The 25,796-nt window shown below is 38.1% G+C and overlaps 2 protein-coding genes across 2 annotated transcripts in view; one reads left to right on the top strand and one right to left on the bottom strand.

Moving 5' to 3' along the window:
- Spta1 (spectrin alpha, erythrocytic 1) overlaps positions 1-19,778 on the top strand; it is a 79,979-nt gene extending 60,201 nt beyond the window's left edge. The window contains exons 40-52 of the mRNA XM_046429067.2: positions 5,118-5,216; positions 5,868-6,030; positions 6,597-6,673; positions 9,128-9,337; positions 11,766-12,062; positions 12,812-12,924; positions 14,009-14,026; positions 14,826-14,877; positions 16,110-16,297; positions 17,179-17,232; positions 17,624-17,770; positions 18,631-18,775; positions 19,306-19,778. Coding sequence (XP_046285023.1) covers positions 5,118-5,216; positions 5,868-6,030; positions 6,597-6,673; positions 9,128-9,337; positions 11,766-12,062; positions 12,812-12,924; positions 14,009-14,026; positions 14,826-14,877; positions 16,110-16,297; positions 17,179-17,232; positions 17,624-17,770; positions 18,631-18,775; positions 19,306-19,431 — 1,689 coding nt within the window. The 3' untranslated portion in view covers positions 19,432-19,778. The remainder of the gene's footprint in view (positions 1-5,117; positions 5,217-5,867; positions 6,031-6,596; positions 6,674-9,127; positions 9,338-11,765; positions 12,063-12,811; positions 12,925-14,008; positions 14,027-14,825; positions 14,878-16,109; positions 16,298-17,178; positions 17,233-17,623; positions 17,771-18,630; positions 18,776-19,305) is intronic.
- Positions 19,779-24,431: 4,653 nt separating this feature from the next.
- On the bottom strand, positions 24,432-25,373 carry LOC124082470 (olfactory receptor 10Z1). The gene has a single exon (XM_046428874.1). It carries the CDS (start codon positions 25,371-25,373, stop codon positions 24,432-24,434), a length of 942 nt encoding a protein of 313 aa, XP_046284830.1.
- Between the last annotated feature and the right edge of the window lie 423 nt (positions 25,374-25,796).

Here is a 25,796-nt window from a genome sequence, read left to right as displayed (position 1 = left end):
TTTAATGTATCTACTAGAAATAAACAGTTCTAGTTAAGAGATGCCATTTTATTTTATTTATTTTTATTATCATTTTTATTTGTTCTAATTAGTTATACATGATAGCAGAATGCATTTTGAATCATTGTACAAAAATGGAGCACAACTTTTCATTTCTCTGGTTATATACAGTACAGAGTTGCACCACATGTTCAGCCACACATGTACCTAGGATTATGATGTTAATCTCATTCCACCATCTTCCCTACCCCCCATGCCTCCTCCTCTTCCTTCCTCCTCTATACCCAATCAAAGTTCCTCCATTCTCTCCATGCCCCACCTGATGAGATCCCATTTTAAATACAGGGCTGGCTTTCCCAATTAAGAAATAAAGTTTACAGTGTGATCTTAAGTTAATGTAGATTTGACAGCTTTTGAGAGAGTGATTATAAAACAATAATGTTCTAGGAACCTTGAGAACTGTGCTTTCTAAAAATTGGGAATTTACCCAAAACTCTATGTGGAGATTAATTGACTTCTATATGATGACATAAGGAAAACTTAGGTTTGCCAAAGAAAGCTTAAAATCCAAACAGCATATAGTTCAAATTATCAACTCCTGTGGTTTGAAAACTTTTTAGAAAATGTTCATGCACACCCCTGGACTTGTTAAAGCACTTTAAGGTTTCACATCAAATACTCCAAAGTGTTTTCTTTTTAAAAAATTAAGCCCTTTGATTTTGAGAATTATAGATTCACATGCATTTAAAAAAAAAATAATGCAGAGCTGGGGGCAGTAGCACATGCCTGTTATCCCAGCAGCTCAGGAGGCTGAGATAGGAGGACCACAGGTTCAAAGTCAGCCTCAGCAACTGGCAAGGCACTAAGCAACTCAGTGAGACCCTGTCTCTAAATAAAATACAAAATAGGGCTGGGGATGTGGCTCAGTAGTTGAGTGCCACTGAGTTTAATCCCTAATACACATAATAATAATAATAATAATAATAATAATAATAATAATCCAGAGAGATCCTATGTATCCTTTACCAAGTTTCCTCCAATGACAATGTTAAGAAAAATCATAACCAGAATATTGCCACTGCCAAGATTCAGAACATTACTCTCACCACAGATGTCTCTCAGATCTCTCTTCTATGGCCACACCCACTTTCTTCCTAATCCTGTCCCATTCCTAACAACTGGAAACCATTAATCTGTTCTATACTTCTAAAATTTTTTGTCATTTCAAGGCTGTTACATGAATGAAATAATACTATATGTCACTTTTGAAGATTGGCTTTTTCATTCTGCATAAAATGCAGGTGATTAATTCAGCTTTTTATATTACAACAATAGCTCATTCCTTTTTAGTGCTGTATAGTGTCATGGTATGAGCATACACAGTTCAATCACTCACCTGTTGAAGGACATTTGGGTCATTTCTACTTTCTAGCTACTTTGGAAAAAAACTATTATAAATATTCATATGCAGATTTCCAAGCAAATGTGATGCTGCATTTCTTGGGGACAAATGTTTAGGAGTCTCATTACTGTACTATAATCATCTATGAATTTATTTTTTAAAGCCAAACTGTTTTCCAAAACAGCTGTACTCGTTTACAGCCTCATCACCAATTGCACTAGTGATAAAGATTCTTCATATCTTTGCTAACATTTTGTGTTTTTGCTATTTTATTTTATTTTCACCTATCAGAGAAAACATTCAACCTTTGACTTTCTGAGTTGGCCTCGTTTCACTCTTTTTATTCTGTTTGTTTACCTCACATAAGTACAATCAAGCTATGTTTCTGTTTGAAACTGGCTTATTTTACTTCGCATAATGTTACGTTTTATTTCTGTTGTCACACATTGCATAACTTCCTTCTTTTATAAAGCTGAGCAGTAATCCCATTGTATGTATAGACCACACTTGATTTATCCATTCATCTGAGAATGGACTCCGGCTGTTTTGACATCTCAGCTATTTTGAATAGTGCTGCATTGAACATAGGAATGCTCATATTTTGTCAATCTCCTGATTTCAATTCCTTTACATAAATGCCCAGAATCAGGCTTTCCAGATCATGTGGTAGTTCTGATTTTAATTTATTGAGGACCATTCACACTGTTTTTTTCATAGCAACTGCATCATTATGATCCCCACCAATAGTGTACCAGGGGCCCAATTTCTCCAATCCATCACTAACACTCATTGTCTTTTGTTTTTGTTTTTGCTCATAAACAGCCTGACAGGTATGAGGTGATTTCTCATTGGGATTTAATTTACATTTTTTTAGTGATTAGTAAGAGTGACTATTATTTTTTCATGTACCAGTGGGCCATTTATATGTCTCCTTTAGCAAAAATTTTATTCAAGTTCTTAGCTCATTTTTGATCAAGTTATTATTTGTTCATTTATTTATTTATTTACCTTTTATTTACTTATTTATAGTAATAAATTTGAATAGTTCTTTTTATTTCAATTGGGTGAGCAGTTCTTTATACATTCTGAATGTATAGAAAGGGTTTGCATGAATTAGCTCTTATTCCATAGGTTACCATTTCACTCTGTTGATTGTTTGCTCTGCTGTACACAGAATTTTAGTTTGATGAAGCTCCACTTGTTTATTTTGTTTTTTGTTGCCTATGATTTTAGTATCATATCTAGGCAATCATTGCCAAAACATATGCTGTGAAACTTTCTGCTTGTTTTCTTCCAGGAGTTTTATAGTTTCAGGTCTTAGTTTAAGTCTTTAGTCCACTTTGAGTTGATTTTGAGGTATTATGTAAGATAAGGGCCTACAAGCAAAGATCTTGTTTTTCTAGAACCATTTATTAAAGAGACTGTCTTTTCTCCATTGTGCATTTTTGACAGTTTTCAGTTGATGGTATGTGCATGGATTCATTTAGGTGATATCTCTTCTGTTCTGGCCTGTGTCTTTATTTATGCCATACCATACTGTTATTTATAGTTTCATAATATGTTTTGAAATCATGAAGAGTATTCCCTCCAGCTTTTTATTCTTTGTTATCACTAGTTTGGGTATCTGTGATTTTTTTCTGGTTCCATTATGAGTTTTTAGAATTGATTTGTTTTATTTCTATATAAAAGTGCCGTTAGAATTGTGATAAGAATTATATTGAGTCTGTGGATTCTTTTGGGTAGTATGGGCATTTTAACAACATTAAGTGCTTCTAATATGTGAACATGAGATACATCTCCATTTGTTCATATCTTTCTTAATTTCTTACATCAATGTGATGTAATTTTCAGCACTTAAGTTTTTCACCTCCTTGGTTAAACTTATTTTCAAGTATTACATTCTTTTTGATGTGATTATGAAAAGACTGTCACCTTACTTTTGTTTTCAGGTAATTCATTGTTAGTATGTAGAAATGCAACTGAATTTTGTAAATTGATTATTATCCTGTAACTTTCTTGGTTGGTTTATTAATTCTAACAGTTTTATATGGAGATATATATATATATATATATATATATATATATATATATAAAACATTATTTGCAAATAGAGACAATGTAAATCTTCTTTTCTGATTTAGATGCCCTTTCTTTCTTTTTCTTTTCTCTTCTTTCCTAATTGCTCTGGATAGAACTCCCAGTACTGGGTTAAATGGACTTAGGAAAACTGCATCTCTACCTTGTTCCTGATCTTAGAGGAAAAGCTTTCAGTTTTTCACCATTGAGTATGATGTTAGCTGTGGGATTTTTGTATGTGAAATTTATCATTTTGAGGTACTCTTTCTGTTTCTAGTTTGTTAAGAACTTTTATTGTAAAAGGATACTGTTGTTCTGCCAATGGGTGTATCACAGATATTTATTTGCATGTTGAACCATCCTTGCCTGCTAGGAAAAAATCCCACTTACTTATGGTATATAATCCTTTTAATGTATTGTTGGATTTAGTTTCCTATTGTTTTGTTGAGGATCTTTGTATTTATATTCATTAAGAACATTAGCTTATATTTTTCATCTCCTGTGAGTTCTCTGTCTGACTATGATATCAAGGTAATGCTAGTTTCATAAAGACATTTGGAAATATTCCCTGTCTTCAATTTTCTTAAGTTTGATAAGGATTAGCATTAGTTCTTTAAGTGCTTGGCTGAATTCATCAGTAAAGCCATCTGGTCCAGGGATTTACTCTGAGGTTTCTGATTTCTGATTCAATCTCTGTACTATTTATCAGAGTTTTCTGACTTTCTGTTTCTTCATGACTTAGTCTTGGTAGGTTGTATGTTTCTAGGAATCCAACCATCCAGTCTCCATTTACAGCTTCTGGGGGAAAAAAAGGAACATAAAATATAATGCAGCCCATCTTGTTTTAAAAGGAGTGACCATCTGATAGCAATGCTTAAGATCATTGTGCGTTGAAAAGGTTTTGTTTTCAAATGGTGATTTTGAAAAAGTATATCTGTCATAGAAATTCTGTTCTTCCTTTAGCCTGGGTTACTATGGTGTTTAAGATAAAATATGAACGAGATGCTGTATGACAAGAGGAAGGCAAAAAGGCAGCAGTGGTGGTGGTAACGAGGACTGGTATAGATATTTCTTAGGAACATACAGCAAAAGATGGAAAAGCAGTGCTTTTCATGCCTCATTCTCTCTTCTCTTTCCACTCTGCCAGCTGTACAGATGCCATGTTTCCACTGGGCAGTCAGACACACAGAAGGTTTGCAGTGACATGCAAAGACAGTTTCCTTAACCCTCTTTGCACCACTTTTGGATAAGTTCTTAGTTTAGGTATCCTAAACTTATTATTATTCTGATAGATGCAACTTTTCATAGAAAAGTTGTATAAATTCATTGTATAAATCTCAGTACAGAGACATCTTTATATATTATCCTCATTTAAAAAATCAGAAAAAGGTAAAGGTCACATGATAAGTTAGAAACGGTGTGAGTTACATTCCAAGTTCTATTTTCCAATAAGACTGCCCTCAATGGAAGACTCTTGAGAGGAATTTTGTACAGTTTTTCCAGAGAGTGTAGACACTCATCCAGTCTGTCCATTAACCTGAATCAATCCTGGTGAATAATATTACAATGAGCCTGAATGTGGGTAGAGACAGGTTTTTCAGCCTGGATATTCAGATTTTCACTGATTTCATTTATGCAGAACATTCTAAAGAAGCATGAAGCTTTGACTAATGACTTTACTATCCATGAGACCCGAGTACAAAATGTGTGTGCACAAGGAGAAGATATCCTGAGTAAGGTGAGCTCACCCAGGGACTCCATGTCTAATTTTTGTTTTGAGACAGAAAATGCCCCAAACATAGTCATGAGTAATGCTGAAGTCATACACAGAACTTTAGCAACCTCTTCTATGCTTTTGTTCCCAAACAACTAATTATCTACTCAGTTGCTGTTTTCTGGAATTTTGTTCTTCAAGTTCTTATATGTACACCTTTGACCTTTCCTTAAATCCTTTGTTGACACTTTTGCTGTGCTACTGAGATCTTGTCACTGGCTTTGGCCACAGAGTATTCTAAGAATAAAAAGGAACAGAAACATACATATACTTCTTTGCAAGTTGTGAATGATTTTTTTGCTTACATATCATTTTTACAGAACCTCATTGATCTGAGTGCTATGTGACTCTATACCTTCTTGAAGCTTACATCAACTAAGAAAATTACACTTATGTATACAAACACGACAAGCTCTTCAAATACCAGAGTGGAAATAACCTTCTTGGGAGTGGGTGAATAATGGGATGATTACACTAGACTTAGAAGACAGTAGTTATATACTTGGAGTAAAAGGGATGAGAATTTTTAATAGTGCTCATGAATTCACATTTCTAGCCTGGGCACTCATTAGTATATGTGTCTGTTTTCCTCTCCCCTCCACCTTGGTGTTGCAGGAAGAAATTCAGAATAAGGAGAAAATTTCTGCCAAGATCCAGGTTCTGAACGAAAAGGTCCCTTCTCTGGCGAATGCAATAGAAGCTTGGAAGTTGCAATTGGAAGATAATTATGCCTTCCAGCAATTTAACTGGAAGGCTGATGTGGTAGAGTCCTGGATAGGTATGTGTCAAGGTTGGGGTCCCTTAGATTTAAGAAATCCTGATAAATTTCATTTTAGTGTAGTCTCTGGGGATTTTTATTTCACCATTAAAAAAAAAGGTACTCCCTTTATTATCTACACTTATCCATTCTGGACACAGTTATACTCATGTTTATACATACACACACACACACACACACACACACACACACACAGCTAGAGGAACTGATAATTCCACAGAACCCTTTTTTTGGGGGGGGATCATCACAAAATATTCTAGGAAGTAAACTACAATGTATGATTGATACACTTATAATTTATATCCAGTTTTCAATGTTCCTTTTGTTCTATGAAACACTCAAAAGTTTTCTTAGCCCTAGATCTGTTTGTCATTTTTATCCTTCATCAGTTTAGAAACACCAACCATTTTACCCCCCACCCGCCTCCCATCCCATGAACCACATCCTTGGAGAATCAGGAGTTTTTCCTGTTGTCTGTGGTAAAAAAAAAAAACATCATTCTGCCAAAAAGGGTTCATTGATGACCAACATATGTTCTCTTTTTATTCATTTTCTTTCCTTTTTAGCTGAGAAGGAAATGAGCCTGAAGACCCAGTTCAACGGTGAGGACCTCACTGCCTTCCTCACTCTCCTGGCAAAGCAGGTGAGACCAGGCTGCCATGTTGACAGGTGCCAGGGAGCCCTAAACCCACATCTCACAGAAACTCAGTCCTCTGGAGTTACTTCATTTCCAGGATCTGTGGCTTCATTGTCTGTAGCATCTGTAGTGTGTGTCCCCTTTTTCCTTCTCGGTATTGATAACTTGCTACCTCTCTCTGTTTCCCCCAACCTCTCTCACATACTAGCTTTGTGGCCTTGGTATTCATCATCTTGCAGAGAAACAACTTTTGGCTTTTTATTTTATTTTTTTCTCAGTTTGTTGGTGCATCTACTGCATTAATGACTGTACTAGTCCATTTTTGGTTATAATGCAGGTTAATTTCATCAAGAGGGGAAGTTTATTTAATTCACAGTTTGAATGGAAGTCCAAACAGCACAATGAGGGCCCCAGAGGGGATCGTAGGAACATGTGAAAAAAGAAACCACAGCTAGAGACAAGAAGCCAGAGAGAGTCAGGGGTTCCACAGTACCTGCTGAGGGTGCACTTCCAATTGACCTATGACCTATATAATTCACCCCACCCCTTAAAGGTCCTACACTCAACACATTGAGAACTAAGCTTCCAACACATAAGACTTGGGGGGACATGTTTAAGCAATATCCAATCTATGGCAATATCTTTTTATCTCTTTTTCATTTTCTTGTGGATCAAATTGATGCTCCTATTTTTTTCTAAAATTTCTTGAGATGGTAAAAAAAAATAACCATTCTTCTTTTCTCATGTAGGCACATGAATGTAAGTATATAAATTTCCCCTAAGCAAGGATTTAGCTGTATTCCACAAATTTTGTCATTTTCATTATCTTTCAGTTAAACTTTTCTGCTATACCCAATTGAGTTTCTTTTTTAACCTATCTATCACTGGGGAATTTTCTCATTATTTTTTTTAAGATTTATATATAGTTTAATTACATTGTGTTTTGAAAATATCCTCTATATTATTTCAGAATATTTATTTATATTCAAAAATAAACATTCTGTTTTGGTGAATATTTCATGTAGATTATGCATTTTACAGTGGTTTACATTATCAACCAGATTGGGGTCATTATGTTTTAAAAATATTTTGTTATTTTCATATATTTTGGACTAGGTTAAAAGTTTAGGTAGAATCATGTAATCATCTTATGTGCTGATAATTTTGCTTATGAAATTCTCCTCTTTCTAGTCCATAACAGTTCTTGACTTAAATACTTTTTTTTCAGATAATAATATATTACACTAATTTTCTTTTTTTTTTTTAATGTTTGCAGTGTGTATCTGTTCTATCCTTTGGGGATTTTAAAAGTTTTGTATAATAATATATTAGATGTGTCTCTTGTAGATATCACATATTTGGTTATTACTTTATTTTTCTAATTTGATAATTTTTATTGAAAAATGAGTTTATTTACATTTAAATAAATTAATTCACAAATTTTGGTTTAAAGAGATAATTTAACGACCCTTATCCATCCAGTCTCCTCAATTTTTGGTCAGGGATTAAAGTGATTCCAAACATAGTTTCAGCATTTATTTCATTTTTATTTGTTGAGGGTTTGAACATATTTCTCTTACTCCTCAGGCCTTTTAGAAATTTTAACCAAAGTCCTATAATCAGGGCTGCTCTGTCTTGATGGATCCTGAAGTCAGCCCTGTAACACTACCAAAAATTCTACTTGGCGTTTTAGACCCTTAGCTATTTCTGTTTGGCTTCTAGGATGTGTTTCCTATGCAGTTTAGGAATTTAAAATGCCTTGAGAGGGAAGGGACGCCAATATTGAACCAACTTTTCTACAGTTTTATTTTTATGTCCCCTCCAATCTTTGGTTCCCCAGATTTTTTTTATTTTTATTTTTTTTTACTTTTATCCAGGTGTTAAAATTGTTCTCAAAGAGATTGTTAAAATTGTTCTCAAAGAGGAGATTTGGTCTAACACAAGCCAACATTTAAAGCTAGAAATTAAATTCCTGAATTTTGTGATGTTGGTATCAACAGCTCCACAAAAAAATAAATGTGTGTAACTGGCACCTGTATGAGGTCTTTTTTTAGTTGTGCACTTCCAAGGTCTTTAGTAAGACACTGCTACTAATTAGAACAGATTGTATAGTAAGAGATGTAAGAGAGTCTGGGAAAGTGTGCATGCTATAGAAAGGTTTAATTTTGATGGGGACAATTTGGAATATAATATTATGATCCAATATTCCTTTAATATTAATTTTTATAACTAGTCTAACATTGAATTATAAAGTCTACATTCAATCGGACGTAGCGAAAATTCGAAATCCAAGTGTTCCCTTCAGCCTCTAAGTCATGTTTGCTGTTTCTTGGCCAGCACCCTAATTCTTGCCTTGCCTTCATCTTTTAAGTGATAAACGTCTGAGGAAGCCAGGTGTGAATGACCTCCTGCAACCCATACGTTTTTCCTGCTGATTGCCTCTCTATTGGTCTTTCTCAGGACACACTGGATGCCAGTCTTCAGAGCTTCCAGCAAGAGCAACTTGCTGAGATCACTGAGCTGAAGGACCAACTGGTAGCTGCTCAGCACAGCCAGAGCAAAGCCATTGAGGAGCGCCATGACGCCTTGCAAAGGCGCTGGGAGCGGTTGCTGGAAGCCTCTGCAGCCCACAGAGAGAAATTGCTGGAAAAGCAGCTGCCTCTACAGAAAGTAAGGAAAAGGACGAGGCATGATTAGGTCTCAGCCACATGGATATCAACCATGGAATTTAGAAATAGACACTGGGAACCCTGTTTGGAAAATCTAAAGACAAATTAGGGCATTGAAAAAGATCAAGAAGATATTCTGGTTGAATGAAAATGAGTCCTTTTCTTTCTTAGATCAAAAGGTGGGCTTTTAAAAATGGATTGATGGGTTATACAACCAACTTGAGACGGAAGTCAGAAACACGTAGTTAATAGAAGAAGTGGTTGGAACAGAAGGGTAGAAGGTCTTCACATACTTAGGACTAAAACTGGCAGGGAGGAGTGAAGGCTGACCTTGTCGTTTTATCTAACTCAAATAAAGGGAGTAACGGATAGTAGCCATAAAACATGTTCTCAACTCATATTGACATTTCCTAGGTGGGAAGCCTTTATATAGGTCAGGTGACATTTCTTTTGAAACTTGCTTCCCCGTTTAAGAAAAAGGACAATACTGCCAACCTCTCCTGACTTCCTCTGTCAGTACTACTAAAATAGATGATGGATCCAAAAATGCAAAAGAAACCACTAAATTCTATATGGATGGATAGAAGTGATTAAAATTTTTTCCAGTGGTGGCCACTAAGGCATTGTATATATATTATAAAGTATATCAATAATAAAAGAGGGTCAGGGAAATTTTTGAGCAGCCCCAGACCAGAAGAAGCATTGTACTTGGCAATAAGTTAAGGCAGGGAGTTCGAGAAATTGAGAAACAAACACACACATGAAAGTCAGTCTGGACCCTTAGTTAATTTATACTCTGCTTAAGTGTTAGGTAGCAGTTAGACATAATCAGTCAGTCAGGGGTTGAAAAAAATAGTACAGAGCAAACCAGTCAATCAACAGCTCTGCCTTAGTGGAGTTGTACAGGCTGACAAGATAACTCTTTCAGGACCCTTGCCTAAACCCAGCTTTATAAACTATTCCTCTTACTACAGGAGAAAGTATAGATAAATTCAGGAGGTAAGAATCAAGGGTGAGTGTATGCATTAAAAGGGCCTGATGCCTACAACATCCTAAGCAAGATCATGCTCAAACAATACAGACCTGAGATTCACAAACTTGGAAAACAGGACAATTGAGACCAGCCTATACTGACAATAAATTCTGTAAACCCAAGTTCTAAGTAGAACCTATCAGCTGGACCAAGATGACCAAGACTTGCCATTAGGCTGCTAATCAATGTAGTCTGTCAATCCAGAGCTTGAAGGTGATACTTGAGTGGAACTTTCTATCAGCTCTGTCCTCATACCCCAATAAAACTGAGCTCACAAAAAAAGGTGTTGTCACTCAAGATGGCCCTTCTTCTCCCTTGGGGGTACCTTTTTTTTTAACAGACTTTGCTGATTTTACTATATTTTATGCCTTTCTTGAAATTCTCTGCTGCAAGAATACAAGAACCCAGAACACAATGCAAATCTCTGTTAATAAAAGAACATAGGACCTACAGAAACAAATCTTAAATAAAAAAAAAATCAATTAAGCATGTATATTGTTGAAGTAAGTTCACAAGATAAGAAGTAATGGTATAATACTTTTATCCCTTTCCACTCCATTTAGGTGAATTTTCTTTAAGTCTTATGTTGGGTAGGAGAGGAAACCCATTTTCATATTTTCTCAAGATAGATCTCCTTAGAAATACAATCTGCTGACCCAAAATCTAGGTTGCATTTTAAGTCTCAAACTATTTTTGATCACCTGCTGTTTGTAAAAATCCGTGCTTTTTTGGAAAGACTGTTTTAGTAATATAGACGACCCAGTCTTTCAAGAGCATGGGCAACTTGAGACAATACGTAGATTCATGCTAAGGATGTAGGTCAAGTGTAGGAAATGTTTTAAAGCAGTGGTTTGAGAAGCTTCCGACATGAGATTAGGTCCAAACAAGTGCTAGTGGGAAGCTAGGAAAATGACTTAGTATGCTCAGAAATGTCAGCAGGATGTGATCTGCAGAAACTTGGAAGAAAAGAAGAGGAAGTGGATAAAGAATAAAAGAGTTGCCTGATTTGTGATAATTTTTCCCTGTATTTGTTCATCATCCATTTCTGCGTGTCTTGTGTGCACCGGGTAGAACCTGAGCTCATGCTACCATAAGAAATGTTGTAAACTACCTTGCCACTCTCGAACTCTTAAGAGGTGAAATAACTTTCAGAGTCATTCAGGTTTTCATTTGTAAATGATGAAACACTTGACTAGTTTCACACAGTGAGAAAATTCTAAGCCCAGGGCTGTTCCTCTCCTGTCCGTTCATCTGATCACATGGTCCCTCCTGGTTTTAGTTCATCCCTTTGAGAGTGCTGGCTCTCAGAAGACAGTCATTATTTTTATCCTCAATCTTCTCTTCTGCTGAGAACCTTTATCAGGAAAGATGAGTCTGTCTGGTTTTTCCTCTGCAGGCTGAGGAGCTCTTCATGGAATTTGCACACAAGGCTTCAGCTTTCAACAACTGGTGTGAGAACGTGGAAGAGGACATGTCACAGCCTGTGCACTGCGTGTCGCTGCAGGAGGTCCGGCAGCTGCAGAAGGAGCACGAAGCATTCTTGGCCTCCCTGGGTGGGGCTCAGGAAGACTTCAACTATTTGGTGGCACTAGACAAGCAGATTAAGGCCTTAAATGTGCCTTCTAGCCCTTACACCTGGCTGACGGTGGAGGTGCTGGAAAGGATCTGGAAGCAACTACCTGACATGATCAAGGTAACTTGAGGCAGAAGAGTGACTTTTGCCTGCAGTGAGCATGACCCCTTAATTTGTCATCCAAGTTGGTGTCTTATAAGAAAAAAAGAAACATTGTTAGTAATTAAACTGAGAAAGGAGCCACAAACTAACAAACACTAAGAAACAGTGGGCAATAGCTTTACCATGTGTGTGCATATGTATGTATTCATAAGCCCTATCTCTCCCCCTATCCAAGGCATTCTCTACTTTTATGAGTTTGTTTTTAATTTTTGTTATCTATGATGATGGACATTATTGAAACTATGATAAGTGAAAAGATGAAAGATTAACTAATAAAAACTCACTCCATCACCATTTTTTAATAGCAACTCTTGTTACTATCTTTCCATTTAAAAATAATTATCTGTTCTTTTAAATTTAATTCTACCCACACACACACATCAAAGAAAAAAGAAAGAAAGAAAAAATACTAAGAGGAGGGGAAGTTTGCTGTTAATAATCATTTACTTATTACTGGGATCGGTCCTAGATACTCCTATAAGTACTTTACAAATTGCTTCCTATCTCTGATCTTACCTTACAGGTCTTTTCTACATTTTGGAGGTGGGAGGTGGTGGGGTAAGAAGAAATAGGAACATATAGACATGTGCCTGTGGAAGATAGGTTAGATTTTGGAGAGGGATGTCCAACTGAGCTGACAAACTAGTTGTCTTACGGCAAAGGCAGGTTTTTTATGTGAGTCTTACTGTCTGTGGTTTGGGTTTTAGGAGCGGGAGCAGGAGCTACAAAAAGAAGAGGCAAGACAAGTCAAGAACTTTGAGATGTGCCAAGAGTTTGAGCAGAATGCCAGTGCCTTCCTTCAGTGGATTCAGGAGACCAGGTGTGCTGGGCTCCCTCCAACCCCACAACCCCTATGCCACACACATTATTTGATGACATGCATTCTGAAGGGGAGTGGACACATTCCCAGAGCATGCACTATGTCCCCAAATCACATACTGACTGTGCTGTATGTTTGGATTTGCTTTAATCCTTATAGCTTCAAGAAGCAAGAATTTCATCCTTCCACCCATATGCATCCTTCTTTATTCTCTCCTTAGTATTCTCAGTTTTCCTCCTGTTGCCTATAATTGTAGTCCAAAATAATAACAATCCTATATTTACATGCCACATTGAACTTTACAAATTGCTTCCTATCTCTGATCTTACCTTTCAGAGCAACACTGAAAAATGCATGGAACAAATATTATTACTTCTAAGTGTGTGAAGATATTCAACTAGTAAATTCACTTGCTTAAGGTCACATATGTACTTATTGGCACAACAAGAAATCACCTAACATGAAGCTCTTATTTTGCCAGCCCCCTAGAGTGTAATGAGAATCAAGTGAGCTAATAAGGGGTACAAAATGTTCTATACATGAAGATAACATTTGTCACATCTCCTCAGGAAATGACCTGGAAAAGTGAAAATTTAAAGGATACAGTTGTTAGAACAAATGATCCAAGTTGGTAGAATGTATCTATTAGGTAGGTCAGAATTGAGGTGTTTTGATGGTTAAATGGGTAGCTGGCCAAGCCATAACATATGCTACTTCTGTATACTCATTGGTAAGGATAAATGAGATGAACAAAAAAAATTCTTGCATCATGTCTAAAAATACATAGGAAATAGCACATTCTCCTCTGTCTCTGGTTCGGTTCCCTTATCAGACCCTGGCAGTGTGTGCTCAACATTAAACATCTGTGCTTTCTATCCTAAAGCAAAGAGCTTCAATGAAAAGCTTAGAGTTTCTCAGGGTGGGAGAGACTTTGGAAACAGTGTAGAAAGCTTCATATTTTATGGCTACAAATGATTTAGAATGTTTCGTAGATCTGAAGAAACAAGATAATTGAAGTGATCCATGTTAACATATGATCTCTCTTTTCTCCCTTCCAATTCATGTTCCGGTTCTTCGTATCCAGGGCTTATTTTCTGGATGGGTCAGTATTTCATGCTATCATGTTTGTTTTCTTATATTATTCTGGAAGAATTAGTTAAGGAGATCTTAGAACTGAGGTATCATGGTCCCATTACATTATGATAATGCATAAATAAAAATACAGGATGAGAAAGAAGCTAATTTATTTTATTCTACCCCTATATTCCAGTAGGTGGAGCCTTGTTGACATTGTTTAAGTGTTCAGAGTCAGCCCAATATTCACGGGATCTGCATCTGTGGTTTCAACCAAATGTAGATTGAAAATATTCGTGAAAAATATTATCTGTACTGAACATTTACAGTATTTTTCTTATTATCACCTAAACAGTATGATATATCAATTATTTGCTTAATAATTACATCATATTAGGAATTGCGGGTAATCTAGAGATGATTTAAAGTGCATGGGAGGTGAGGAGGCTTATATGAAAATATGTGCCATTTTATAAAAGGGACTTGAATAGCCACAATTTGGGTATTCATAGGGATCCTGGAACCAATCCCCATGGATACCAAGGGATGACTGTATGTAATAATAGAACTAGAAGTACACATGCAAGTCTTCTCCTACGCAGAGAAGAAAGACCTAGGCAGTCCTGTGTCCTTCTCATCAATCTGAATGATTGCCACAAACAGAAGGTTTGGTTTGAAAATTTAGTTTTGTGAAACTTCATTTTATAGAAGCCATATAACTTGGGAGAAGTAGAAGCAGAGATGTGTAGGGGCTTCAAGTTGTTATATCTGCATGAAATATTGTCCTCTGATATTATGACTAATGTATTCCTTTGATTCTCAACTAGATCTTTATTCAAAGAAACAGGAACTCTAGAAGCCCAATTGGATGCAAATAAAGTAAGTAATGATTGTTTATTCATTGCCAGAATTAAAAAGAACTCAAGAGAAACCACTTAACAGCAACATGATGATGTTTTTAGGGAACTATCATCCCAGACCCCAAAGCTAAGGATGCAGTCCCAACTCTTGCCATCAAGTGGCACTCTAACCACAGGCCACCACACTGTAGATATGGACCTCAGTTTTGCATTTATACAATGAGCTAATATCTCTATTACAGAGTTGCTGTAACAATTATGTAAGGGAGCAGATAGCAAGGTTCCTAGCTTACAGCCTGGAACATCAGTGAATCTGTGCTGTTACTTAATGTGGTAAAATGATATAACTGAATCTAGATCATCTCCCAACAATTGAGAGAAACAATGGGCATAGAATAGTGTTTCTCCATCTTATTTTCAATTGCCTTTTCCCGAGAGGAAAATAAAATAAATACATTTAATTAAATTTAATTTCTTCATAACAACAGAAGAGTAAGGTGTCAACTAGAGTTGATAGTTGGAGGACCTCCAAGCCTTATAACATCTAACTTTTCTCACACAACCCTCACCATCATCATATCCAATTCATTCCTCCTCTCCGTGGGGGACAATATTCCCTCATTGAGAAATCATAGGCAAGATGCAGAAATTTGCCATATAATGTGCTTGGGTAGCAGCAGCAGCAGCCCATGCACATCTGCAGGCTGATGAAAGGGCCCAGGATTGAACACTTAGAGCTCAGCCACAATCAATAATGCAGACAATTCACATGCAATCACTGGGAGTTGATGATGCATGAGTCCCAGAAATTCTGCTCTTCTTTATTTGCAAGATATGGCTATTAACTCTAAACTTCATATTTTAAAGAATAGAAGGGGGACTGATAAGGTAGGAGACGGGTATCAGGGGAAGGCAGGAGGAGGGGACAAGGGAACGAACTGGGGAATTAAATTGATCAAATCTAAGTGCATGCCCCAATGAAAACAATTAGACAGTATAATTATTATGCACCAATAAAAACATTTAAAAGAGAATACCAGAATGATAGGCATCATCTCACCTAAACATCCCACTATTCCAGAAACGAGGACTACAGAGTGAAGTGATTTTCATAAAAGAGAAGCAGGTTCCTGAAAATAATTGAAAAGAAGCAATTCAGTGAAACTCAAGTTCCTCAGCCTCCTCACTTCTCTCCTGTCTCCAGGTGTGGAGCTGGAAGTCTGACCGACTACCTCTCTTCTCTTTATCCAGAGGAAGCAGAAGGAGATCCAGGCCATGAAGCGTCAGTTGACCAAGATCGAGGACCTGGGAGACAACATGGAAGAGGCTCTGATCCTCGACATCAAATACAGCACCATTGGTCTGGCCCAGCAGTGGGACCAGCTCCACGAGCTGGGGATGCGAATGCAGCACAATCTGGAGCAACAGATCCAAGCCAAGTATGGAGGATGGATAGCCAGGGGAGGGACGGTGCAGGAACTTAACCAAGGGCCGGGGGTGGGGTACTAGATTGAAGAGCTGCTTCAGAAGTACTGCACTCACCTCCAGAGCCAGTGCTCTTTCTCATTTCCACAGAGGGACTATGTCACTTTACACTGGGATCTATAATGAAATAAGACACATGCCTTGTCCCCTGAGTCTACCTATTATCTACCTCGACAAGTGACTTGATCCAGTTTTTGGAGTCCCTTCACCATCTTGTGTGATCTATTCAGAAAACATTCCCTTTAGCAAAATGTCATTCAAAATATAATATCTGGAATGGGAGAAATATTCAGGTATGGCCTAATAGAGCAGAACAGTAAAAATGTTTTTTAAAGATAAATTATCTCAAAGCAGCTTTGTAGGCCTCAATAAATTTCTAGTAGTATTTTTATCTATATCAGGAATTGGCAAGGAATCCTGTAAAGGCCTTGTTATAAATGCTGTGGTCTTTGTGAGTCCAGTGGTTTCAGTTGTAGCATTTCAACTTGGCTGATGTAGTTGCAAGGTAGCCATAGATCATTCATACAGGAATGAACATGTTCCAGCAAAATTTTATTTATGGACACTAAAGTTTGAATTCTATATAAATTTCAGGTTTCATAAAATGCTCTTTTTTGGATTATTTTCAACTGTATGAAATATGGAAACAGCATTCTTGACAATGGACTGTAAAAACAGAGGGCAGGCTGGATTTGGCCCCTGGAGCACAGTTTGTCAAACTCTGAGCTAGATGACTCAAATAGTGAATGTTTCTTAAAATTCCTCTCTCTTCCATGTGGGATGTCTTTTGCTGTTCTTGTTTTATTTCATGGATTAATTTCTGCTTTCCTTTCAGGGATACCATAGGTGTGAGTGAGGAGACTCTAAAGGAGTTTAGCACCACCTATAAGTGAGTAGAACTTCCTAGTTGACTGGTGCTTTGTTTCCTAGACCATTCAGAATTAGTTGAAAACTAACTAATCCTTTTTTTTTTTCCCTCTGAGTGACTTGATGAGATCTTAAATGAAGATCTAAATATGTTAATTTGCTTCAGCTACAGCTTTTAATATGAAATGTCTATAAGATTCTTGGATTAAATACCTTTCATTTATGCTCAATTCTTTATGATTTTCCCTCTATTCATTAGGTTAAAAAAATACAGAGATACAGATAGGCTCTCTAATCTCTCAAGACCTATGACATATCTAAAAACCCGTAGTTAATGCAACAAGAAAGACCTGTTCCTTTCTGTTTTAGTCCTGGTTCTCTCTTGAGCTTGATAACATGTTTTTATTCTTTAGACACTTTGATGAGAATTTGACAGGGCGCTTGACTCACAAAGAATTCAGGTCCTGCCTGAGAGGACTCAATTATTACTTGCCCATGGTGGAGGAGGATGAACCTGAGCCTAAGTTTGAGAAGTTCCTGGATGCTGTGGATCCAGGAAGGTAAGAAGAGGACCAAGAGTCAGATCCAGGCAGGGATTGGGGCTTGGACTGTGTTTTAATCAGGTTTTTCACTGTTGCAACTAAAAGATCTGATCAGAACAATTGTAAAGGAGGAAAAGTTTATTTGAGGGCTCTTGGTTTCAGAGGTCTTAGTTCATAGAAGGCTGGCTCCATTCCTTGGGACTTGAGATAGGGCAGAAGGAGGAAGAGTGTGGCAGAGGGATGCGGCTCATATGATGATCAGGAAGGAGAGAGAGAGAGAGAGAGAGAGAGAGAATAAATGAATTGGGAAGCTTTTGATTTTCTTTCATGAATAACTCAGAAGTAAATGGCATTAATTCCTACTCAGTCCCTCGTTCTGCAATTTTCCCAATTCATGTTTTATGTTTGATTTATGGATTTCAGCTATTTCAAAGGATGGAACTTGAGAGAAGAATCCTTTCACATATATGAGATCTTAAGGAATGTTAGATGATTCAAGAGCTAACACTTGAGGGTAGAGGTGTGTGTACTGTGAGAGTGGTGTAGTCAAAGAAAGAATAAGTTACTGTTTGGGACCAATTCTTTCTGATACAGAAGACCAAAGAAGACAAGCCATTATTTAAATATGTGGGACTGGTGCTGATGGGAAATTCCAAAACTGTGTAAAGAGAACAACCCATGCAGAACAGAGTCTAGAGCTTATCAATGTTTATTTGTCTGTAAGGTGAGTAGATTATCAAGATGAAGAGAGTTTATTTGAAAGAAGAACTTGGAGAATAGAGCTGCTCTCTGTCTTCTGAACACTGAATAGCATGGAAGAGAGCCTGCCTTCTTCTCTGACTTGGGAAGGTCTATCTTCTCTTCCATTTCTCCTACAGGAAGGGCTATGTCTCACTGGAGGACTATACATCATTCCTGATTGACAAGGAGTCAGAGAACATCAAGACCAGTGATGAGATAGAGAATGCTTTCCAATCCCTGGCAGAGGGCAAGGCCTATATTACCAAAGAGGACTTGAAGCAGGTCAGATTCCAGTTCTTTCTGTTACTTTGCTCTCATGATCTGGATTATGGTCATCTCAGTCTTGGTTGCCTTACTTTGAAAACCCCACCCACCTACCCACATTTTCTTTTCCCTTAGACTTCCTTTTTCACAATATGTCATTTGTTTGGTCACTTCATTTGGTCTTGATGAAGCTCAGAAACCTACAGTGCTTCTCTGATAACTAACAGAGTCAATCCAAAACCTACAGCTCAGCTTGTAACGCTAATTCATTTCCCTTGTATTTAACAAGTCAAACTTAGGCAATGAGAGCGAGTGAATGGTGAAAATGAGTAAGCTCTTTCCTTGAGGAAAGAGCCACACTGGAAATTTGAGCTGGTCTTTTTTTTACTACAAATCATGAATTTATGAATAAAAGTTGTGATAAGAGCAGAGCTTGCTCCTCCCTCCAAAAGCTCTCCACCTCCTACACTTAGAGCATAGAAAATGCCTCAGGGAACCAGCTATTTCAAGTCTCTGTAACGCTGTTTTTCTATTTTTATGTTTTTTAGGCCTTAACCCCAGAACAAGTGTCATTCTGTACCATACATATGCAGCAGTATATGGACCCACGGGGTCGAAGTCAGCCTGCTGGCTATGATTATGTTGGCTTCACCAATTCCTACTTTGGCAATTGATGAGCAGATTGTTGAGGATCATAGAAAACCTCGGTTTGGGGGAAAGTATTGGGAAATGAAGGGAAAAGGGAGGGTGGGGGGTGAAAAGATGGATGTGTGTGTGTGTGTGTGTGTGTGTGTGTGTGTTACATTTATTGCAGGATTTAAAAAATATATCAAGCTTGTGAGCATGGGTGAGAAGTTAACAGAGTTGGAGGAGAGGAAGCTATGGGCTTATTTTGGAGGCAACTAGTCACTGCTGAGGAGTGCCAGGCTTTATTTTTAATTTGTTAGGTTTCTGTATACCTTTATTGTTTTCTTGTGTTCAGATTAGAAAATAAAGTATGTTTTTAAAGGGAGAAATGAAATAAAATATTTCTGACCCAATTGAGCTTGTGCATTACTGGAAACCAAACCATTCTCAAAATAGAGACAGCTATTTGTACTGTAAAGAATGGCTATGGTAGAGTAGATAAATAAAATCCAAGGTAATTTGCCATTTCTTTTTAGCTTCGGAATGTCTTTAAATTCTTACATTTGAAAATGAAGATATTTGATTTTCTGGGGAACTGCAATATTTTTGTCTGTAAAATGGAACCATATGGAGATCAGCATGGAGAACTTTTTTCTTTTTAATTTGTTCCTTTCATACTTCACCATTATAGTAGATGTTATCACTATGAGAAGGACAAAATTCCTTTATAGCAGGGCTCCCCTCCTTGTTCTCCAGTCGCCTGAATTTCTTCGTAAGTTTTAATGTAGTAAAAATAACATTTGTGTTATTTTTTAAATTAATCTTTAATTAAAAAGTCAATAGAGTTTTAATAAAATTACAAATTACAGAAAAAAACAAGAGGCAGTGTTCTCACCAGGAATTTTCAGGACAGGTTTGCTCTGAAGAAGTTCAAATGCTTATATATTCTGGCCTGATTTGTAAAAAGGTGATGGTGTCATTTGGTCATGAACACTCTTAGGTCTTTTTTTGCTTTGTATAAAAGTCCTGATATCCCACATAAATAGCCCTCACCTCTCAATACATGCACACTCCATTTGATTACCATCTTGTCTCAATTCCTTTCTCTGCATGGGAATTAATCCTTCCTTCAGCCAGGGAAAAATCCTACCGCAGGAGCCACTTAAAAGAATTGTGGTTAATACTAAAAAGTCATCTTTGCTGTTACTAAGTAAATAAGTATTAAATAAGTATTTCACTGACTTGTATGAACAATCAACTAATATGTCATGGAGTATGACAATAAGAAAGCATTTTACATATGAATGTCTACAAATATCTAAATTAATTACAAGTAGCTAAAAATTTTACAGTTGAAAAGAGTATAGTCCAGTAGGCCACCAAAAAATCAGTTTTGTGTAGTATCAACCAAGTATGGAGAGTCTAAGACCCTGCATTGAAATAATCAAAGGCAAAGGTAATTATGGGTTTACCCCCTGCCCCAAGATGGGAAAACTAGGCTACAGTCTCATGCATGCTAGGCAAGCACTTGACCACTGAGCTATACCCCCAGTCCTCCTGCTGGGGGTATAGCTCAGTGGTCAAGAATTTTCAAGACATAACTCAGATTTTAGGCATGTGATGGATGAAAAAGTGTTCTTAAAGTCAAAGACAACTAGTGCCATCTTATAAAAGAGATTGAGTAATATATATGAAATATTTATCTAATACAATATTTGTCTGAAGAAGCAATGAAAATGCTTTAAAATAAAATGGTCAGACCTACATACAGTTCTTTCTGAAATCAGATCTGTGCAAAAAAGTGTAATAGAAATCCATATAATTAAATTAAACCCCTATCTCTCACCATGCACAAAACTCAACTCAAAGTGGATCAAGGACCTAGGAATTAAACCAGAGACCCTTCATCTATTAGAAGAAAAAGTAGGCCCAAATCTCTATCATGTCAGATTAGGCCCTGACTTTCTTAAAAAGTCTCCTATAGTGCAAAAATTAAAATCAAGAATCAATAAATGGCCTCTCATGTCTCTGGGATCTAGATCCATCTTCCTGTCTTCTCCAGTCAGGCGCAGTGCTGGGTGATAGCACTCTATCCAGCTCTGTTGTGATATATAAAATTCTGGACACAGCTGTCTCTGGCTTATACCAATGCCAACTGGTAAAAAATAAGGCCCTCTAAGGTGATACCAACTAGAAACTTCAACTAATAAGAGATGGTTGTATTGTGTACATAATGTATATCAGGCTTTATCCTAAATACTTTATATTAATCTTCACCCCAAATACCTATAAAATGGATATTGTTATCATTCCATTTTACAATTGAGAAAATGGAGACACAAAATGTTAAAGAAAATTTTCCTAGGTCACACAGCTAAAAAGCATCAGGACTACTCTCTCTCTCTCTCTCTCTCTCTCTCTCTCTCTGTATGTTTGTGTGTATATATCTAGAATGAATGTTTGCCCTTTTAAAGCACATGGTCAAATCTTTAATTAAGAGAGGCAATTTTCATAGCCTACTTCTGTTGTTTCCTACCCAAATCAATTATGTCAAGTTCTATAGACATGGACCTCAGAAATATCTAACAAACCCCCCAAGTGACTCCTAACACTTCCATACTTTTGACTGCTTCATTTGGAAGTTAGGCATACCTTTAAATATTGCTTAGTGATTCTTGGAGCACCCTTACTCACCACTGGCCAGTGGATGTTTAGGGATTGTCATGCTGGGTTATTGATAGGTTATGGAAATAAATCTTCTCAAGTCCCTCAGAGCAACAAGGTAGGATCCATCCTACACTGAAAAGGTCTCTAGGGTAGATGGGCCCTCTCCTCAGACGCTGACCTTTCTGCTACCTAAATAACTCACTACTTCTCTGTATCTCATTTTTTTCTCTAAGATGTAGGTCCGTCTTCCAAACTTAATTTTCTAATTACCAATGTGTTTCTTTTTTCCTGAAAACATAAAAACTATGGATTCCACTTAGAAAAAAAAATCACAGACTAAATTCTTCCTTGATTTCTGAAGTCATCCCTCACTTCTCTTTCATGGCTAAATCCTGTGGATCTGGATCCCACTGTTTCAAAATCTCTTATGATTGTAGTTTTCTTCAATTTTCGACATCACAGCCCCTATTCAGGCCTCCGCCTCTCTGAAGGATGATGGAAACGGAGTGATTACTGGTCCCCTTGCCTCTGGTTTCTCCCTGATGAAATTCATCATCCTCCCTGCCACTGGGTTCATCTCAAATCACATCACAGATGCCACTTCACTATCTGCTCGCAGGTTTATCATGTTCTGCCTCCCAGTTCCCAAGGGGTCATATCTGAAGCAAGGTATTCAAATTGCTTCCCACCCCCAACAAATGAGTCCTAACCTGAGCGAACTTCACAGTAATTTGTGAGACATTTTCAGCTTCCTGGACAACTAACTCACCATCCTTTGGACCAGGTCTATGTTGTCTGACCTCCCAACCTGTGGTTATTCTGTTGGCCCTTCTGTGAACGTCCTCAGTCAGTGCACTCAGGAGTCACTCATTCTCCAGGAACAAGGTCACATCCTACCTTAGACATGAAGACTTCTCTGATCTTCCCCCTCCAGAATAAAATTTCCCTGAACAAAAAGCCAACATCACTTTCCATAACACATTCATAACAGCAACTGAAATTTATTAGACGATCACTAAGGCTAAATTCTTTACATTCATGATTCCCTTTAATCACCAAAACAAAACTATGAAGTTACAACCATTTATTCAGATGAAGGCTTTGAAACTGAGGGAAGGTTAAGCGACTTATCCAGGGTTATACAGTCACTTAGGTTGAAGGGCTTACATTCAGGCTCCCACCAGACAGCTTTAGGAATTCACTACTATAGGGAAAAGTGCATGGAGTGTTGCATACATGGCACACATTAAGGGCATCTGAGTGGAAGGCCACTCCCCTGTGCTAGGCGTGTGAGCAGCAAACCACTTACCCCATAGGCACAGCCCTGGGCATGGGGCCATGTGTGGCAGTCCCTGCACTTGCTCCATGGCCCACTCCTCGACTGGTCGCTGCAAAGACAGCAGAAATTGCATCGGTGGTTGCCTATAACCTGTTTAGCTACTGACTGAGTATATATACATGGTAACTGCACAATAAAATCAGACCTGCTTCCTGCTTGGTCTCCGGAGGTCTTGATTAGCAACTCTGTAACCACACTCTCCTCTACCCTGTTCCGTGGACCTCCTCGCTGGATGAGAGAGCCCACAAACACTACACTTTCACTTATCCCTAACCATGTCTGGCACTGTGTGTGGAACATTGTAAGTGGAAGTCTGGATAGGTAGAATAGATAGCTCTACAACAGATTCCAAGGATAATACCCTAGTCGGGGAGAAAGGACTGTCCTTGACACCAGAGAGCAACAGCACTTACCAAGGAGAATAGGAAATAAATACATTTTCTGAAATAGAATCTTCCCATCTTACATAAACAATTAAAATGAAGGAAGTAAATTAATAATAAGTCAGAGATAGAAAGCTCTACTATATAATAAAATAAAAGATACCCAGTGAGAGGGGGAATAACCTTCCTTTTCATTTTAGGAAGGTATCATTCTGTCATACTGCTTTTCACTGAATTCCAAATATTGGAAGAGCATTAGAGGTCAAATATTCTAATCATGGTATGATTTTGTAAAACTCTATAGTGACCCTGCTAGGGTTTCTGCCAGCCAATGCCCTGAACTTGAATACTCCAAATTTATTGTCATGATCTTAATGAATTATGAAAAGCCTTAATTCTTAGTGGGTTTCAGTAACTAAGGGGGCATCTATGAGGCTGAATGTGAAAATTCATATTTTGTGCTCACTGTGAGTTGAACACAGAGAGCAGAGTCAGAAGCCCTCCCTCTGCTGTCTCAAGTAGCTTTGGAGGAAAGACCGGCAGGATGGGCTCTTCCAGTGGCTGCTGAGTGGGACACCTTTGACCTGAGGTCAGAAAAATCTGGCCTGTTGGTCTGTGACCAGCTTACACAGAGGAGAGTGTCCCTTTGAGCTAGTCTTCATCCTTTACCCAGTAGGCTCCCTTGGAAAGCATTCCTCACAGCTGTCTGCACAGCCCGGTTCCTTAGACTATAAACAATAGGATTGAGGAGAGGGGTCGCCACCGTATAGGTGACAGCAATAAGCTGATCCCGCTCAAGAGAGTAGCTGGCTTTCGGCCTCAAGTACATGAAAGAGGCGCAGCCGTAGTGAATAATGACCACCGTGAGGTGTGAGGCGCAGGTGGAAAAAGCTTTCTTCCGTCCTTCGGCAGAGGGGATCCTCAGGATGGCTGCCAGGATATAGGCATAGGAGACGGTGAGGAAGAAGAAGGAGGCCAACAGGACCAGCAGGCTGAGCAGGAGGATCCCCAACTCGCTCAGTCCTGTATCTCCACAGGCAAGGCTCAGCACAGGGGGCGTGTCGCAGAAAAAGTGCTGAATCTCATGGGAGCTGCAGAATGACAGGTGGAAAATGACCAGCGTCATTCCCAGCCCAAAGAGGTACCCACTTAGGAAGGAGGCACCAATGAGCTGAGCACAGAGGGTAGGGTGCATGCGGCTGGCATAGTGCAGCGGGGTACAGATGGCCACGTATCTGTCAAAGCCCATGATGGCCAGAAGGAAGCAGTTGCTACAGGCCCATGAGGCGGAGAAGAACATCTGTGCAGCACAGCCCACATACGAGATGGACTGGCCCCCCACAACCAGGCCAGAGAGCATCCGAGGGATGATGCCCAGAGTGTAGCAGGTCTCAGAGAAAGACAGGAAGGAAAGGAAGAGATACATGGGGGTGTGCAGATGGCTATCCAGCCTGATGACGACAATGATAAAGACATTGCTGGTCAGGGTGACAAGATACAGACAGAGGAATAAGGTAAAGAGTAGGAGTTGCAGTTCACCAAAGCTGGAGAATCCGAGGAAAACAAAGCCCCTCCAGAAAGTCACATTGTGTAGCACCATTCTGAGGGATATTCCTGATCGGCTTGCTGATTGCTTACACCTTGATAGCAGATGCCTAGTTTCATCAAAAGGCAGCTGATATGGATTTGCTTTTCTTTGTGTAACCTGAAAAGAAAGGCCTGATTTAGAATGCAGTCAAGTTTCAGCAAGGTATTTGTTATATTAGGCACAAACATATATGAATCCATTCTTTCATGCATGTATGTACATATGCCTGCAAACAGATACACAGTCATCACAAACATTCATGTGCACACACTTGCACACAAATACATATATGACTACATATGTGTAGGCACATACAAAGCACTCACTCATAATTATGCACATTTTACACATTCAAAAGTATGTGTTATTACATAATGACCATGTTCACAAATACATCAGGCTTTCCATTATATGACAAATGCTTATGTATTTGGG

Source organism: Marmota monax, unplaced genomic scaffold (assembly GCF_021218885.2).
Source record: "Marmota monax isolate L192 unplaced genomic scaffold, Marmota_monax_Labrador192_F-V1.1 WCK01_AAM20220418_F8-fsc00145, whole genome shotgun sequence".
Lineage (NCBI taxonomy): Eukaryota > Metazoa > Chordata > Mammalia > Rodentia > Sciuridae > Marmota > Marmota monax.
This window is presented reverse-complemented; position numbering and strand designations above follow the sequence as displayed.